Below are 17,531 nucleotides of genomic sequence, written 5' to 3' on the forward strand. Positions count from 1 at the left end.
GCTTTGTCTTCAGTTATTTATTTAGATGTACTCCTACATCTAAAGTGTCATCTTACCGATTGGAAGAATGATGTGACATGTACTCCTTTCATGAGCCCTGGACCTTTTTGTGTGGTTTTTTATTAGTAGCATTGGTTTTTATGATAATAACAGTAGGAATATTCAGTCAGGGAAAAGGACAGGAGTCTGCTCTCATGGACACCTCTAGAAAGGGAGTTGATTACAATAATTATGTATACAGGAGGGCACTATTTAGGACCTCTTTTTACTGGACTTTTTCTGCATTCATTTTTGAAATAAAAGCTCACAGAACAGTTGAGGTCAGAAGGGACCTCTGAAGGCCATCTGGTCCACCTCTCCTGCTCAAGCAGGGCCACCTACAGCCGGTTGCCCAGGACCATGTCCTGATGGCTTTTGGATATCTCCAAGGATGGAGACTTCACCACCTCTCTGGACAACCTTCCCGAAGCCCCTCATAAGTTCTCAAGTGACTCCAAAGAGAATTTTGTATGCACGATGTCTACAGGAAAAGGATATGAAAACACACATAAGGGTGTTAATTAACCCACATAAAGAGGGGTAATTATTTACATAGTAAAGAAGGCTGCCTTTTTTATGGGGATCAATCAAGTGATTTCACTCTCAAGGAATACGAGGAAAGAAAGTCTAGGAAATGAGAGTGAATGATAACTGAGCAAGAACAGACAGGAGCAGGACAATAAAAGAGTCAAATAGGCAAACCTCTCTTGGCTGTCCAACCTGAAGGTGCAGTACAGCTGCAGCAGTAGTTCTCCAGGCTGTGTACATGTTTCCCTTCTGGAGGCTGGCAGCCCTGTTTGCCTGTTAGAAGATGTTTTCATTACCTAAAGCTGTCATCATACAGTGTTTACATTTCCCAGGGCAGTTCTGAGCACTGCAACCTCAAAAATCAACGTTTCTGAAATTGCAGGGACGATGATTCCTGTGATAAAGTGGCAAATGCCACAGGTCGAAAACTTCCCCTTATTCCTGTCTTTTCTCAGAAATGAGTATACTGTCCCCAACCCCCAGCACATCCTTTTTCCGCACCCTTGAGTTAAAAGAGTTTCCGACAACACTGCGGGTTAGCAGGGGGGTGGATCTGCACTTGCTGCCAGTGAAGAATGCAGGAGCTTAGTCCTGAAAAGTGGAAGAGGGGAAGTTTGCAAAAGCCTCCATTTAGCACCGGCTTAGCTGGGCTGTTCCTGTGCTGCCAGACCACAGGAGCCATGACGGAGTGTGGTGAGCCCTGCGCGGCATAAGAGATGCGTCCGGGCCAGTTCTGGTATATGGCGTGGCAGTGGTTTTACTACTGCCACAATCTCATGAACTGTGAAAAGAAGACTAATGTTGTGAAGGAAAAAAACAAACAGCTATGCAACATAGAGGGTTTTTTTTTTCCCTTGGTGCAAACTCTACCGAAGGGAGTGCCTCGCTCTGTCAATCCCCGTCTGTGCAAACAAGGTGCAATGCCTCCTCTCTCCCCACAGCTCACAGCTCGCCACAGGAGCAGGCACCCCCTTTGCAAACGGCAAGGCTCAGGTGCGTTTGCTGCCCTGCCCCGAGCCCCCGGAGCTGGACTAGGTGATCTTTAAAGGTCCCTCTCAACCCAAACCCCATTCTGCGGTTCTGTGTCTTGCACGCTCGCTAGCTGAATTTGGCTAACCCCGCTCAGCTCTTTTTGGTTACTGATTTACGGCTGGTCAAACTAGTTTATAGTAACCACGTTGTATCACAAAATATCTCAGTTGGTAAAAATATGGAAGAGTTATTAGGTATTGTGTCTTAGACCCAAAACACACACGCTCATTTTAAAAATCTCAGATTCTGCTGACTTTAAAATCCTGTGTCATACTTACTGAACTGTGTAGGATCTGCCTTGTTTTCCTACTCCCGTCTGGAACTGGAAGTGGGAGAAACTCGATTGTGATTGGAATAATAGTTATTGGCAAAATATATGGATTTTAAGCTATAAGGTGAAGAAATACTGCTTTTCAGCGCTCGTGGCCTGAGACTAGATTTAGAAACATGATCAATGTTGAAAGTTTCACTTCACAGTTTCACTCGTAACGTTCGTGTTCAGTCTGAGCTAACTTTGCCTGCAGTTTCCCCTCGGTGCGAGGCAAGCGGTGGCAGTAGGAATTTGCACAGCAAGCCTCTGCCGCTCCTGTTGAAACTTGGCACGGTGCATCCGGGCTGCACAGCGTTTCAGCTTGCTTCTCCAACTTGTGGGGCCACAGCCCTTCTTAGAGTATTCATTAGCAGCTGTGGATGCTCTGTCACGTGGTGCTCATCATCTCACAATTTGGCCCTTAAAGTCACAAAATCAGTCGATACCTTGTAAGCAGTAAAGTGAAATGCCTACCCCCGTACACAACTATTTGTATTATTCACTTATCTTCAAAGATACTTAAACTTTCCTTTAGAAACCAATTCAACATGTATTTCAAATCTAATAAAGATGGCATACTTAAATTTCCAGAGGAGGCAAGAACCCCAGAGGTACTGCTGTAGAAAGCTTAAACACTGATTTGTTTCTTGAGAAAAGCTTTACCCCAAAGGCTAGAAAAGGTTCAACAGGTATACTTCAAGAGAGGGTACTTTGCAGGATTTATGTGACCTGTTATTTCCCAAGTTGTCCTGTGAACTTCTCAGAATTTGGCTCTGACTCATTTTTTGTTTTGGCTTTGGCGTTATGGATTGCTAGAGATTAATCTATTTTAGACAGAAACTCAGATAAGTATAGTAATTCCTTCTGATCTTAAGACTGAACACAGCAGTATCATTAGTAAAAATACTAACAGTAATCAAATGATGTCTAGGAGCAATCCTGTCACTGACTTCTTACAAATGTTCTTATTTCCCCAAACATATAAAAAAAAATAAAATTGACTCCATTTTCTGTTTCACATGCATTATTAAACTTCTAGTTTCCAGTTTCCCAGTATGTATCAACTTTTCATCGCCTTTCTTATGGACCATCCATCCCACACTTCCAATACACGTATCAAAATGCCAGCTCACTTTCTTGGAAGATTTCAGAAAATCATCCAGAAGTAACGTTTTGAATTGACTTCATTTTTTAAACTCCCATGTTATACTATATTTTATTCCATTAGCCCAGTAGAGTCAACTTGGCAGGGCAAACGTATAGTAGCATCTACCTATATTCAGATAATACCAGGGCTTGTTCCCCTTGAGCAGAGCAGCAAGGGAGGAAATGTGCAGTCTGACTGAATGGTAGCTGGATGGCAGTGCTACTAGTTAGCATCTTCTGGCTAAGATCCGCACAAGGTATTATAAACAGATTATCAGAACTAAAGTTCAAAGTTCAACCATGGTATGATATACAATATAAATTGTACATAATTTATTACATTGATTTCTTATAGATATAAATAGGTTAACTTTTAGTCAGTTATAATGTATTAATATTAATTATAATAATGTAATATTTGATACAATATAAAATTACCACACATCAAAGGCTGGCCTTGACTGATGGTAATGTAAGTAGTCTCATGCCTTCTGCACTACGCAAGGTGCTATTCTACTCTAGCGGTACAGTCAGCCACACAGTAACAGCAGCAGGATAATCTAGACTCTTAATTTCCATATTTATTAAAAAATTTGTCTCTTAGTAAATCCTTGATTTTATTTTCTTGGTAAAGTACGCTCATTTTCTATATGGAATTATAATCACTTCTAGCAGGTACCACATCATAGTATTCATAGGCTTTACGAAAACCAGATTCAGAAGTCACACTTACTAACTGTATTTTTCTGTGTATATGTAATGGAGATTCAGTGAATAACGTGTTTAATGCAGAGAATTATACATGGCTTCAGAAAGGAGAAGCAACATGAAAATAACCACGTGGGTCTCCTAAACAGAACGTAGGCTGGCTTTAAGCATGTACATGCAAAAAGCTATCTGAAAGAAAAAAACTCTTTTTTCCTATGCATCTGGAAGTATCCAAAATTTGTAGGCATTTTACTTTCACCTTTTGTAAACTATCTAGCAGCTGGCATTTTTCTTTGCTTGCTCTGAACTGCCTTGATGTGAGCAATGCGGTACTTTGCCCACGCTGAAATTCAGGAATGAGGTGGCCCAGAGAACATCTAGTGAATGCATTCAAAGCAGACCTTGTGCAAGCTATTCAAATAGGGCTCCCTGAAAATGCCATTAGAGTGACTTCATTTTTTTAAGTGAAAATGGTATAGAGCTGCTGTAGTGGAGAAATTCATGTGGCTCCAGAGGTGAAGGGCTTGTCTTCTGTGTATCCCATACCCTCACTGGAATTCAAGCCTGCGTCTCCCAGGAGAATGCACCAAGCACTGTCGGGGACTAGTTTTAGCATAGGCTGGGTGGGAAAACTGCCCACCTTCCTTTTGAAGCCCTTACTTGAATGAGTGCAGCTTACTGACACAAGGAGAGAACTCAAGGACCGATAACTTTGCGGTTCAATAACTGTATTGTAGATGAGTTCTGGTTTCCAGTCTGTTCCCGGGACTAATCTTGTTTTAATCCAGTAACACAGAAAAAAGGTATCTATATGTGGGTGAGTATCCTAACAATAATGATATAGAAGTATTTTTGCCCATATCTTTCTGATAGCGTGAATTATTCCTCACTTTCTTAATATCTGCCTAGAAAAGAAAACAGCGAATAAAGTGTTTCGATTATGAGCTTCCTTTCAGCTCTTCAGAGGGTGCTGCTGTGCAGCTTTTTCATATGAATCCTCAGGCATGAAATTATATATTCTTAATTATGTGTGTCACGGCTTTTGTGTAAGAGCACTGCCACCTCCACAGCTCCAAGATTGTTTTGCGTTGCTCCCTCACTTGACTGCTACAGTTTGGAAACAGGGTCCAGCTTTTCCGTACACGTACTGACAGTTTTAAACATGCTGGAAAAGCACTAGGGAAGGCTCCCTATTGCCCATCCCGGCGGATGTCTTCCTGTCTTGCTGAGCGCCTGGCGAGGCAGCCAGCTTTTGGCACAGCACTCCTTGCAGCCTGCAACCTTGCAGCACCAGCCGCGGCTCTGCCTCCGCTCACACCCCTAGCAGCTCCTTTCCTAAGCACCCTCCGCACGCTCCGCTGCCGGTCACTTCTCTCTTCTGCAATCTGTCAGCACCGAGCGGCCCCAAACATAGGGCAGCAAGGACCAATTCCGCCTTTTCCACAGCCCTCAGCCTGCCGAGTGAGAAATTATCTTACTCGGGGGTAGAGGGGTCACCACTGAGGGGAAAGGCTGTCGCAATCCACAGTATCCTAATAGGGGAAAGTCCCCCAAATCATATTTTCAGATTATATTAATGCAATCATCATGTGATATCTATACAGGGGCTTAGCTGCATTTTGCTCAATGGAGGCAGCTGCTGGTCTTCTGTGAGAAATACGGTATTCTGCCCGGAGCAGTGCGGAGCACGGTGGCTGTTGGCCTAAAATAAACACAGTGCTCAGCTCACAACCCCCTCGGGACACCGGGTGGAAACATTGTGAAAAAGCTGCCTGCTGCCGGCAAAGCACAACAGCCTCCAGGGTCGAAAGACGAGTGTGCGCTTTGGCAGCGTGGAGCCCATTTCCTTGTTCACGAATGATGATGAATATGAAGGATCCTGGATGACATACCCAGGGTTATCTCCTGAGCCCCCAGACAGGAGCACCTCCACCTTGCTGCCTTTTTCGCCAGTTGTTTTGTGCAAGCCATCCAGAGGTGCAGACTGACGATGACTGTGGTGCTCAACAAAAGCCTCATGAGACGCACATGCATTTTAAGCCAAAACCGTCGATGCCTCAGGCTCCCCACACAGTTCTGCTGAAACATGTAGGCTAGACTTAGGGGTTAGGAAACCAGATTCAAAGCTGGACTACAGCAGCAAATATTCAGAGCTGAGCACCTCAGCTGACACTGCTCCGATTGCAGTGTCTAACTCTCTGTGGTGTCGCAGGGAAAATCCACATCCAGCCTTGGAGGGGCAAGGAGCACCAGTCTGAACGAAGGAGATGTTCCAGCTCAGTGCTCTTCCCTGAACATGACCAGCGGTGCTGGCCATACTGAGCTCTCCTAAGCGGAGCTGATGGTGCCTTCACTTCACCTCCTCTTGCCCTTTTCCTGCATGAGGTCAACAGAGAAAGCCTGTTCCCTAAAATTCTCACCATATGGGAGCATCCTGGTGCCAGGTTCTGTTCCCAAAGCTGTGTAACTGGGACTCCTTCCGCCCTCTGGACCAGGTCCTGTAGCACCTTGTTAGACCTGCCGCCTCCTGACCCACAGTCTGGGGGATGCTCAAAACCCAGGACGGGATCTGCTGCACCGTGTGCTCCCTCTGCTCGCTGGCGCCCGCTGTCGCAGGGAGGAAAACATGCTGAGATCCCCGAGGCTGACCAAGTGCCCATGCTGAGACAGCCCCAGCTAAGCATAGCCCTCCGGCAGAAAAGCTGCTGGGGCATGGTCTGGATCATTGCACCTCTCCGGGAAGGCCTGGGTTAAACAAGAAATAACATGTGGTTATGGGCGCAGCTCTGTCATCTGCTGCAGGACTATCAGGGCTGCCCATGAGACGGAGGTTATCAGAAGTACTTCAGGGAGAGGGAGAGATGCCTCTCTGAACGCTGCATATCAGACTCTTATTTTCTGATTGGTTTCTGTTTCCTTCTTGCTGTTACTGTCTGCTTTCTGCAGATGCTTTCCAGATCTTTGAGATAATTTAGCAGAGCAAGCTAACAAGATTCAGCAGTATCAACAGGGTGCCTCCTCTCTGGGAGAGGAAAAAGACCCTGTATTTCCTTCTTTTATTATTTGTTTCAGGAACTGAAAACCAGAAGAGACTGGATCGTGTCTCGCACTTTGCCACAAGACATAAAAAGCCATTCTCCTGGTATTTTGTCGGCCCTTGATTTCCTCAGGCACGTCCCTTCTTCAGAAATAAACTGGGCAGGAAGCCAGACTACTCAGCAGTCAGTTTCGATTTAAGACGAGGCAGGACACCACCCTCCATCAGCGAAGAAGCTGCCAGAGTCAGATCTTCCCAGGAGAAGGTAACTTTCTCAGCTTTATCTTTCTGCAGGGTGGCGATAGGACTGGAAACAGAAGCTGGAGGGGAGCAAAGTGTGTTGCAGCCACACGCAAAGGCAGGCTGCAGTGTTTCTGCCGACCATGCTGACTTCCACATTTCATGGATGTCACAATCCCAGGATGTAGGAAGTACGTAGCCAAATTCTTTGCTCGAGTGAAGAAACTCGCTCAACAGTGGGAGGGAATTTGGTAATTCCGTTAAAGGCAAAAGGAGATAAATGGCAAGGCAGTTATCTTAGAAGTGCCAGGACATGTATGAACTTGCTACCTCAAATTCAGGAGGTAGAGGAAGGTCTTTCCACATTGCTGTTTGGCTATGACTTGGTAATCCAATTCACTGGTCTCTCTGTTGGTTGTTTTCATATAATGTGCTTCATGTTTTACACAATATACAAACAAAAAAAGTTTTTAGACAATATACTTCAGTGAAGCACAGTGTCTGAAAGTTGATCAGCGCATCTAAACCATGTAGCAGTTCTTGCAAGAAAAAGAGGGTGTTGACTATGTGACCCTATTTATACAGTGCACAGGCTTTAGAAAAAAAATTGAGTGCATGAAAGTGAGTGTGGAGCTAGCTGGAACAGACAGGGGAAGAGCAAGAGTATGACTAAAGGGGTGATTTGCCCAGAGGTGTTTTTTTGGGTCAGGATGTGGGGTGCACTTTGCTACAAAGTGCTAAGAGTGGTCTGAAACCAGTGCTGGGGGTGCTGTTTCCTGAGAAAGGCTCTGTGTTTCCAACTCTGCACTGTGTGCTCTGACCACGGCAATGCTTGTGAGCTGGATTACAGAGTTGTCCCGTTGCAGGCCTTGGCCGCGCCACGATGGGCTCCCTCAGTGCAGCAAACACCAAGTTCTGCCTGGACTTCTTCAAAGAGCTGAGAAAAGTAAAAAGAAATGAAAATATCTTCTTCTCCCCACTGAGCATCTCAGCTGCCCTGAGCATGGTCCAGCTGGGTGCTGGAGGCAACACAGCTGAAGAGATGGAAAAGGTGGGTTTCTTTCCCTTTTCCTGGGAACTGCTATTAGAGGCTTACATTTGGAAATGGAAAAGAGGCAGGAGCCTTCTGGCAGTCCAGGCCATGTTCTTCACAAACAGCAAACTGAAAGATGTGGCAGCTGCAGGTCTCAAAGCTCTCCTTTCCAAACATGCTCATCTGACTTGCAGTGCCCGTGAGGGTCCAGTGCAGCCTCAATGCATTCCTTGTGTCTTCGTTAATCTATTTACATAGATTTATATTGCATTTATATTGCAGGTGCTTCATATTCATGAGGTGCTGAGCACGGCAAGTCTAGGAACCAAGAGCACCAGTGGAAAGGTGAGATAGTATCTGAACTGTGTGATAACATTGAACTGTAGCATGAAACAAAGCAGGGCAAGGCAGTCTTACCTGCTAAATGGCAGCACACCATCCAAAAGCATGGTAAGAGCAGAATTCAGCCCTGTTCTCATCAAACTCTGAAACCTGTGTGCATGTGCAGAAGAGACCCTGTTGCTTTGCTGCGTAAATCGTTGCTGGATTTAAACAGGATGATCCTTTTTCAGTGTGAAAATTACAGGAGAGGAGGGAGACGAGCGCGTGACTTCAGATGATCAGGAAGCCCAGATGTATGTTTGTGTGTATTTGCATGCCCCTTGGCCCCGCCAGTGCATTTGGGGAGAGCGACTGTGATTTCAGCCTGAGGGTACACGCGTGGAGCTCCAGGGGAGAGCGTCTTGCTAAAGAAAGCTTTCCCCTGCTGCTTGCAGTGTGAAGAAGCCGGAGGAGCCCATTCTCAGTTCCAGGAGCTTTTGTCTGCCCTCGGCAAAGCTGGTGCCACGTGTTCCCTCAGCATTGCCAACAGGCTCTTTGGAGAAGTGACTTTTCAGTTCCTTCAGGTGAGTGACGACTCTTTATGGGCTTTCTGATTTTGAAAAACTTCTGTACTACACTTCAAACTCCTGCTAAGGACATCCAGTTGCACGTTTCTGTATTGGTGATGTGACAGAAAAGCAAGCTCTCACAGATGGATGAAACACAGAGTGAGCAGAGTATAAAGACAGTGACCTTTGAAATTAAACAGGTGTTTGTAAAAAGTCAAGGAGAAGAGCCTACATTTCCTGAGGAGGAGATAAAAATACTTTTGAAAGACTTGGATAGCAATTTGCACCAAAATGATGTTTCTTCATGATTTGATATTTGTGGAATTGGCACCCTTCATCTACATTTTTTAAAATGCTGCAACACATTTGCATCTTTGAGAAGCAGTGCAGTGCAGAGCATTTCCACAGAAATCATCATTCCGGACAAGGGAAAAAAAAATCCAGTTTTCCCAGGCTGCAAACTGGGATGCTGGGGAAAGATTTCACCTCGTTTTTCTCAGTCTCTGCACACACATGTATACACGGAGACCTGATTTTCATGGGCTGATCCCAAAGAATTCTTTCTGCAGGTTTGTGCTGTGCACAATGGGGAAAATGAAATCCTTGCATGTTATTTTTCATTTGCTGGTACTTTGAAGGGAATGGGGCTCCACACACAGCAGGATGAGTGGTGAGGGCCAGCTTGCAACCAGGACCAGGGAGCAGCAGTGGGGAGGGTGCTCTGCAAGGGCAGGGGAGCAGGGGCCGTGGGTGATGGCCAGGCTGGCAGGGTCATGCCCTGCCCTCCCCAACAGCTATCTTGCTGAAATGGTTGTTGTGGTGAAGAAACAAAAGACCCTCTCACAAAGAACAGTGAGAGTAAAAGACAGCGGAGCTGGGACTCTCTTATGTGAAAGGTGCCCAGGGAACTGGTTGCTTGGCTCCTTCCCATGCCCAGAAAGTCTCTTCTGAAGAGTCACAGTGCATATGCAGGACATTAATACTGGAACAAGTAGCCCCACACAGAGCTATGACCTACAGGTTGGCATCCATTTCTTGGATTCCTGTTTTTCTCTGTGGTCAAGTAGCTCCCCGATTACCATCATGAGAACCACCTGGCTTCCTGTTTTGCAGCAATACTTAGACTCCACAAGGGTCTTGTACCATGCAGAGCTGGAAGCGGTGGACTTCATTAATGCTACCGAAGAGTCCAGAGAGAAGATGAATTCCTGGGTGGAAAAACAAACCGGTGGTAAGGACAAGGCCTGCACTTGGCTGCCTGGGGAGTGAGTGTCAAGACCGTGTGAGAAGTCATAAAATCATAGAATGGTTTGGGTTGGAAGGGACTTTAAAGATCATCTAGTTCCAACCCTCCTGCCTTGGGCAGGGACACCCTCAAGTCAATAGTGAGTGGCTGAGTTTCTTCCCTTTCCTGAGTGTAGCAACATTCAGAAATAATAATAGTGAATAATTTTGCTTGTGGCTCCTGTAAAAGTGGCTTGGGGCATGAGATGGCCCCGAGCTTCTGGGAGCTTTGACTCTGCTAAAGCTGAGGATCAGTTCTTGCTGCAAACAGACAATTCTTCCAAGTGAGGAAGTAGTGGGATTGTCCTCAGTCAATGGTCAAAACGAAAGCATAATTCACCTTTGTTTGTTGTTTTAAAGGAAAAATTAAAGATCTGTTCCCTCCTGGCTCTATTGATAGCACAACAGTGCTAGCTCTGGTCAACGCTATACACTTCAAAGGGCAGTGGGCTATAAAATTTGAGGAGAAAAACACCAGGGAAATGCCTTTCATGCTGAACAAGGTACAGTTGGGACAAGAGCTGTGGGGAGCAGGGGAAAGCAGGGAAAGTCCTGGTAACCTGGGCTCTGCTGTCTGCCGGGCAAGTCTCTGCCTGGCTCAGGTGTCAGGGGGGCAATTTATCCAAGTCAAGACCCTTCACCCTGTGAAGTGGGAAAGCAGCATTCTCTTCCCAAGTACCTCTGCAACACAGGCCACGTGAAGGCAAGCTTTGGTACCTCCTTGGAGAGGCTAAGTTATAGAGGAGACTTTACTGAGGACACACCAGCCTTTCCTGGAGGTTGTAGTGGAAGTTGGCATTATCCTTTAGGAAAGAGTTAGAGGAGCAGTGCAAACTGCAGTGCAAACTACAGTGCAGAGGGTAAGACTCCCTTAGAGCAACTGTTACAGCTCTCATGAAGCTTGAGCATCTGCCAGTGCCCTCAGCAAAAATATATAGTGGTTCGAGGAGCATTCATGGAAAATGAGCAAGAAATTTCAAGCAGGTTGATTCCATGGGGTTTATTACCTGCATTATTTTGCCTGATTTTTTTCTGACTATTGATTGACTTTCTGTATTTTAGAGAGAGCACAGGTATGTACCAATGATGTGTCGGGAAGGAAAATATAAAGTAACCAGGAGACAAGAAGAGCAAGTGACAGTGCTGGAGCTCCCGTACACTGGAGAAGAGCTCAGCATGTTCATTCTTCTGCCAGAAAACATCTGTGATGAGTCTACTGGCCTTGAACAGGTAACACTCCTGTCTCTGCTCCTGGGAGGAGAGACTACCTGTCCATCTAGTACTTAAACAAGACGCTTCCCAGCCATTCAGGCCAAGCTTGTATGTTTTATTGTTATGGGGTTCATCTTGCTTTCCATAGGCAGAATGCTGTTGCCTGTGTAAAGACGAGAGAGATTAATGGGTATATAAGTTACCTCAGAAGAGCAGAGAAAGACTGAGAAAACCTACTCAAAAGTGACACTTTGTAGCGTTTCCAGGGGAGTTAATGAGTATTTCAGAGGACAAAATGTAGCACTAGTGAAGGGAACTTCTTCTTTGCAAAAGTATACTGTATCATTCTCTGGTGAAAATCTGAACAAATGAGAAGGGTGCCTCTGAGAAGGCTGGATCTGAACTTGCCTGATTTCACACTCAATAGCTGTAGGACGCAGGTTCTGTCTTTGTCATGAAAACCAAGCCTTTTCTTAAAGGAAAATGTTGCTGTGAGCATGTTGATCTAGTTTCTCATGACTGTGATTCCCTGTGTTTTCTCCTTGCAGCTAGAGAGTGCTGTCACCTATGAGAAATTAGCAGAATGGACCAACATGGAGAATGTGTGTCCGCAAAAGATCATGGTGTACTTGCCGCGGTTCAGAATGGAGGAGAGCTGTGAGCTCATACCAGTACTGCAGGCTCTGGGGATGAGGGATGCCTTCATCTTTGAACGAGCTGATTTCTCTGGGCTGTCGAGAGAGCCTGGGCTGTTCCTCTCCAAGGCCATTCACAAATCCTTTGTGGAAGTCAATGAAGAAGGCACTGAGGCAGCTGCTGCTACAGGGATGACTATAGTACCATTGTGCCTTCACATTCCTTATGAGTTCAGAGCTGACCACCCATTCCTCTTCTTGATCAAACACAATCTGAGCAAGAACATTCTCTTCTTTGGCCGATGTTGTTTCCCTTAAGGGCAGAGCAGGTTCTACTTCTTTCTTCCCAAAGAGAGCACAGTACTGTGGTAGAAGGGAGTAAGGCATAAACAACATGTTGCTATCAAGTGTCACTGGCATTTCCCGATGCCCATAATCTTGATCCCAAGAGAAAACACCAAGCTGCTTTGACAAGACTACTGGAAAAAATTGTAATGAGCCTTTCCTGTTTAGAGCTCTTTTCAGATGAGAGAACAACACTGATGGAGCTTGTTTTATTCTTATTTCATTCTTAGCCATGAAAACTCTCATTGGAGTCACGTTGTCTAAACAGTTGGGTGAAGTACTGTGTAAATGAGAAGTCCAAAATGATGCCTCTGCTTTTCAGCCATACAGCAGGGCTGGTGGTGGGGCCAGCCTCTAGAAGATGTTGCAGACCTTCCTCCCCAGCCTCCAGGTCCCAAGCCAGAGACAGGTCAGTGCTGAACCCCCTGCTTTCCTCCCACATGTCTTCAGCAACCCCACCTCTAGCACCTTAACACCACCATGAGGAGAGGCTCTTGGCTGCCTTGATGGCAGTCAAACCCACAGGTCATATTCATGTCCTGCGTGCAGCTCCACACAGATGCTGGGTGTGGAGATACGTAGCTGCATTTGTCCCTCACTCTTCTCCTCAGGTACCCTCTTCAGCCCTCCCCTTTGGGAAGGACCTCTGAAGTGACAAGAGCCCTTCCCACAGGTGTGGAGACACAAAAGATATCCCTGGCAGAGGTAGCTGATCTTCACATTCAGCACAGGGGAGAGAAGTCCTGTTCCTCTCTGGTGGACCCTGGGGGCTTATGGTCTTTGCCTGACTGCAATTTGGCAGCGAGCCTTTGCAGTGTGGTGCAGCACCTCCTAAAGGAGTGCAGGCTCATCATGTTGTGCCATAGGGGGTCCCTAAGGGCACCAGAGCAGTCCCATTTCTCTGCTGTGCAAGTCCAAGCCATGAACACCTTCACAATGATGCCAGCCGTCTGTCTGACAAAGCCTGGGCAGGCTTCAGGGGGAACCCAAAAGCCCTGCAGTGATGTGCTGTCTGTCCACAAAAAGTTGGCTGCACCTCCTTTGCCCTCAGCTCTGCCGTGCCTGTGCGTCGTGTCTGGGGAAAGCTGAATATTGCGTCCTTCCCTTTTTTCTCTCCTGCTGCAAGCATTATGTGTAGACACATTGTAGATCATGTGTAGGTACATGGTCTGACACATTGCATGCCATGAGTGCGTGTTGTTTTCCAAGGCTTGATACATTTACAGCAATGAACTATACTTTGGAAATAATTTAAACAATAGTAGTCCTGTTAAACTGTAGTAGTTTCCTGAACCGTATAGTGTGACAGCAATAAAGGTATTCAGAGCATTTCATTGGTATGGCTTTTTGAATCCTGATTTGAAAGATGCCTTAGGTACTCAATGCTTTTGAACATCTTGCCAAATGTCATGTCTCTTGCCTGTAGTATTTCATCCATGAACTAAAAGTACAGTGAGGTGTAATTTACCACCACTCAGAACTTAAATGTCCTCCACCTGCATGTGTCTGACTTGCCATTCTAAAAAAAAATAATGGATGCAAAAGGTGGGGTTTTTTTAGTATCACTTGGCAACCTTGAAAGAAAACTCTTCCCCAAAGCTCTGGTGTTTGACACGTGCCTGAAAAGCCACACTCTTTCAAGACCATAAGATGTCTGGCCTTGGAGGAAGATTGTTCTAAGTCTGTAATCTCTCATCCTGCCAGTTCTACAGCCGTCTGCCTGATGAATGGGAAATTATCTTAATAAACAATAGAGGGGTGACCACTGAGGGGAAAGGCTTTCTCAGTCCAGAACTTCATAAAGGATGAAAGTCCATCTAAAGTACCATATCCCCCAAATCATATTTTCAGAATATATTAATGCGATTGTCTCGTATCTGTACTGGGGTGCACTGAGGGTGACAGGACACCTCTCCCCCATCGCTTTGGGGATGGAGGGGAGCAAGCAAGCGGCTGTGTGGGCATTTGGCTGCTGGATGGGATCAATCCACAACACAGGGTTTAGCTGCAGTTTGCCAAAAGTGGTAATATAAAGAGAAGAATTTTAAAGCAGCAGATATGTGGCAATCTTTTTTGTTTTATTCTTCTTGTGTGGTATCCATAGGTTTTCATAAACATTTTATAACATAGCATGAAATAGTGAGCTGAGTGTTTCTCATGCCAAAACCCACTTTTCAAGGCCTTGAATCATTAAATGTCTTTACTGATTTTTCAGTGACAAGAACTATTATCTAAGCGTATTTGTGCAGTTGACTCAGTTTCCTTCTGCATAGCAAAACTAATTTTCTGTCTGTGCAAATGTGAGTGCAGTACTGCAATACATGTAGGTTTTAGTGAATATTACTAACTCCAAAGTTTGGAAACCTGCAGTCCTGATTGCTGAGACTCACAACTGGGACAGAGAGAATGGAGCTGTACTGCAAAATTAAATTGGGTCTAATTCTGGTCTCTTCTGCCTATGCATCTTTTTGCACTTATACAGTATGCATTTATCAGATATTAAAATATCAGTGAACTGATATCAGGGGAGTTATAATAGATTTACACCCATGTCTGAGAACAGAATTCAGTGCCCAGTCTCCAGCTGAGTTGCTCAGACACCTGCGCATACCAGGAAGTAAAAAGGGCCATCATGAAGTCTCAATTTAGAAATGAACCCACACGGTTGTGCCTCTCTGTGTAGGACAAAGGCGGACAAAGGGAGAATAAATTTATGAGCACATCCTGTAGCTGGTTTCCAAATACAGGTGAAAAAAAGAAACCACATCTTAAATATATAGTAAACTGCAGCTCTGCAAATGAAGACATGTAGTTGCAGGCTTTCCCCACTCTCAAATGAGAAGGCTTGCTGGCAGGATCAGAGCTTTGAAGTCACCCCACAAGGATTAGATGGTGTTCCAGCTCCTGCTTACCTCCTGTGGCTTAGTGGTAAAGTTTACTCTGTATGAGATGGAGGTTTAGGAAAAGGGTCAAATGGTACTTTGCGCCAGCAGCAGCAGTGGTTGGGTGTGCTGCTGTACCATGGGGACACTGTTCCACTGTCCCACAAATAGATAGTTGCGTGGGAAGTGTTGTGTCATGATTTCCCAGACACACTTAATATCCCTTCATTAGCACTTTGTAGTTAAGATACCTTCCTTCCTCTGGAACAGTGTGTGGATAGATTTCACATGGGTGACCCACGTCAAATACCAAAGCTATTGGACATCATGTTCTGTCAAGGCATTCTTGTTCGCATCCAACGAGCATGCAAGACCAAAATAGCAGGGACTACTTTGCATATTCTGCATGAAATAATGGTTCATGGAAGCATATTGCTTTAAAGTCACCTTTTCTCTAATATCTTATTCTGTGTAGTAAAAGTATCTTGGTTTATGAAGGTTGTTGGTCAGTGATACTGGTCACAGGTTCTGCATTAGATTATGCATAAATAAAGGCCAGAGTGGTCAAATTTTATCCAGGAGAATATGAGAACAACAACTTTATCAACAGTAAAAATCAGTGCAACTGTGAGAAAGCAGAAATGGGGAGAGATGTAGAGAACTTTATTTTCAGGACAGCCCAGCAGACCTTGTTTACACCAGGTGTGTAGATAGGGGATTTGACTTGTAAAATGCTGAAATGACATATTATACAAATTCCATGGCAGAATGGGGAAAACATACCATTTGCACATCAACTTTATTCCGTGGTCTGAAGAAGAGTCTTTTTGCATGGGAACAAGTTCTCTTTTCACATCTCCTCTGGAGCTGAATCAGTTTGCATTGGCTGAAAATTTGACCTTGTGGTTTTAAATTATACACCTGACAGTTCCTTACAGGGCTTGGCAGCTTGGGAAGGGTATTTCCAAATTTTTTTTTGTTTTCAAAATCTCAGTTGCTAACACTTTGTGCGCAATATTGGCTATCACTTACACTCCACTTCTAGACTGCAATACATCTGATTTTGCTAGCTGTAAAGGACTAGCAAGAACATCCTCTACATTAACTTTTATGCTAATAACATACGAAGCAACTGCATAATTTGACAAGCTATGGAAATCACGCCACGAGGATTGTCATGGGAATGAGGAAGAATAATTACTTTTAACATCCAGTCTGATGGCCAAAAGCAATACCTTTCTCCTCAGAATTGTGAAAATTATACAATACTTTATAGGGCTGAGCAGCCCTGAGGGGCGTTTCAGGTTTCCAAGTCCATAATTTGTTGAAGTAGCTCAGTAGCTAACAATACCCACAGTGTTTTGGGTAGTGTGATTAGACTAGTAAGAAGTTCTTGGTCATGAGTACATCTACAGTAATTACATTTTATGACCAGGGAGACATTCCCAAACACTAATTCTTGTGCAAAGAATAAATTGACTAATAAGCGTTTGCATGTCTTGGCCAGTAGCATATGTCAAAGTTTAAAGATGCCTGGATGTAACTGTTCTATTTTACAGTCAGCACGATTTAGGACAGAGATGAGTTACAACTCCAGGGATAAGGAAGCACTGAAACATAACAGAGGTTTGGAAACTGTTTAGAAGCTTCTAAAACAGGCTCAGCAAACACTGACTTTACAGTATCAACTGTAATCTAGACATCTTTGATCCTGCCATAGGGCAGCAGATGCACTAGATAATGTTGAGGTTCCTTCCAGCTACACGTTTCTGTCATTTCCAATCAAAGCTAGTTAATGGCTACACAAAGTTGCAAAAGAGCAACAGAGATTTGCTCAATGTTTCTTTTCAAGTTATTGTAAGATCTGTTGGTGGGAATAGATTTTTCATTCCTTTTTCATACATGTTACTCTTGGAAACTTCTTTTGCCATATGGACAGCAGATTTTGTTATCAGCTGCTTCTATACTGAAACCATCACCCATCCATTGTATTTTCCATGGTTGGGTACCAGAGTCCCAGAGGAAGGAGACTGCATGCCATATAGATTATGGCCAGTGGCTGAGTGAAGATTTTGCAGTAAGCCTTTCCCATTTCTTCAGGTACAAAAAGTTTCTGAGCAGTTCTTTGCGCTTTACAGCTCCGCTGCAAGAACAATGTGAAAATGAACACTGATCTGTATTGAATGTGTTGCATTCTCCAAAATGTTTGG

At 44.7% G+C, this 17,531-nt stretch overlaps 1 protein-coding gene across 4 annotated transcripts; it reads left to right on the plus strand.

The window, feature by feature from the left end:
* Window positions 1–6,698: 6,698 nt before the first annotated feature.
* LOC129202112 (leukocyte elastase inhibitor-like) lies at window positions 6,699–13,830 on the plus strand. 4 transcript variants are annotated; one of them, XR_008575620.1, is made up of 9 exons: window positions 7,147–7,231; window positions 7,907–8,091; window positions 8,356–8,418; window positions 8,850–8,978; window positions 10,077–10,194; window positions 10,608–10,750; window positions 11,310–11,477; window positions 12,008–12,848; window positions 13,051–13,829. XR_008575620.1 is itself a non-coding variant. In XM_054814213.1 (8 exons), exons 2-8 carry the CDS (start codon window positions 7,924–7,926, stop codon window positions 12,410–12,412), a joined length of 1,194 nt encoding a protein of 397 aa, XP_054670188.1. In that variant the 5' UTR covers window positions 6,699–7,065; window positions 7,907–7,923; the 3' UTR covers window positions 12,413–13,829. The 4 variants fall into 4 exon arrangements, 3 of the variants coding, with proteins under 3 accessions (XP_054670188.1, XP_054670189.1, XP_054670187.1); XM_054814213.1 differs by lacking the exon at window positions 7,147–7,231 and adding an exon at window positions 6,699–7,065 and having other exon boundaries at window positions 12,008–13,829; XM_054814214.1 differs by having other exon boundaries at window positions 12,670–13,830.
* The last annotated feature ends 3,701 nt before the right edge of the window (window positions 13,831–17,531 follow it).

This window comes from Grus americana, chromosome 2 (assembly GCF_028858705.1).
Source record: "Grus americana isolate bGruAme1 chromosome 2, bGruAme1.mat, whole genome shotgun sequence".
NCBI lineage: Eukaryota > Metazoa > Chordata > Aves > Gruiformes > Gruidae > Grus > Grus americana.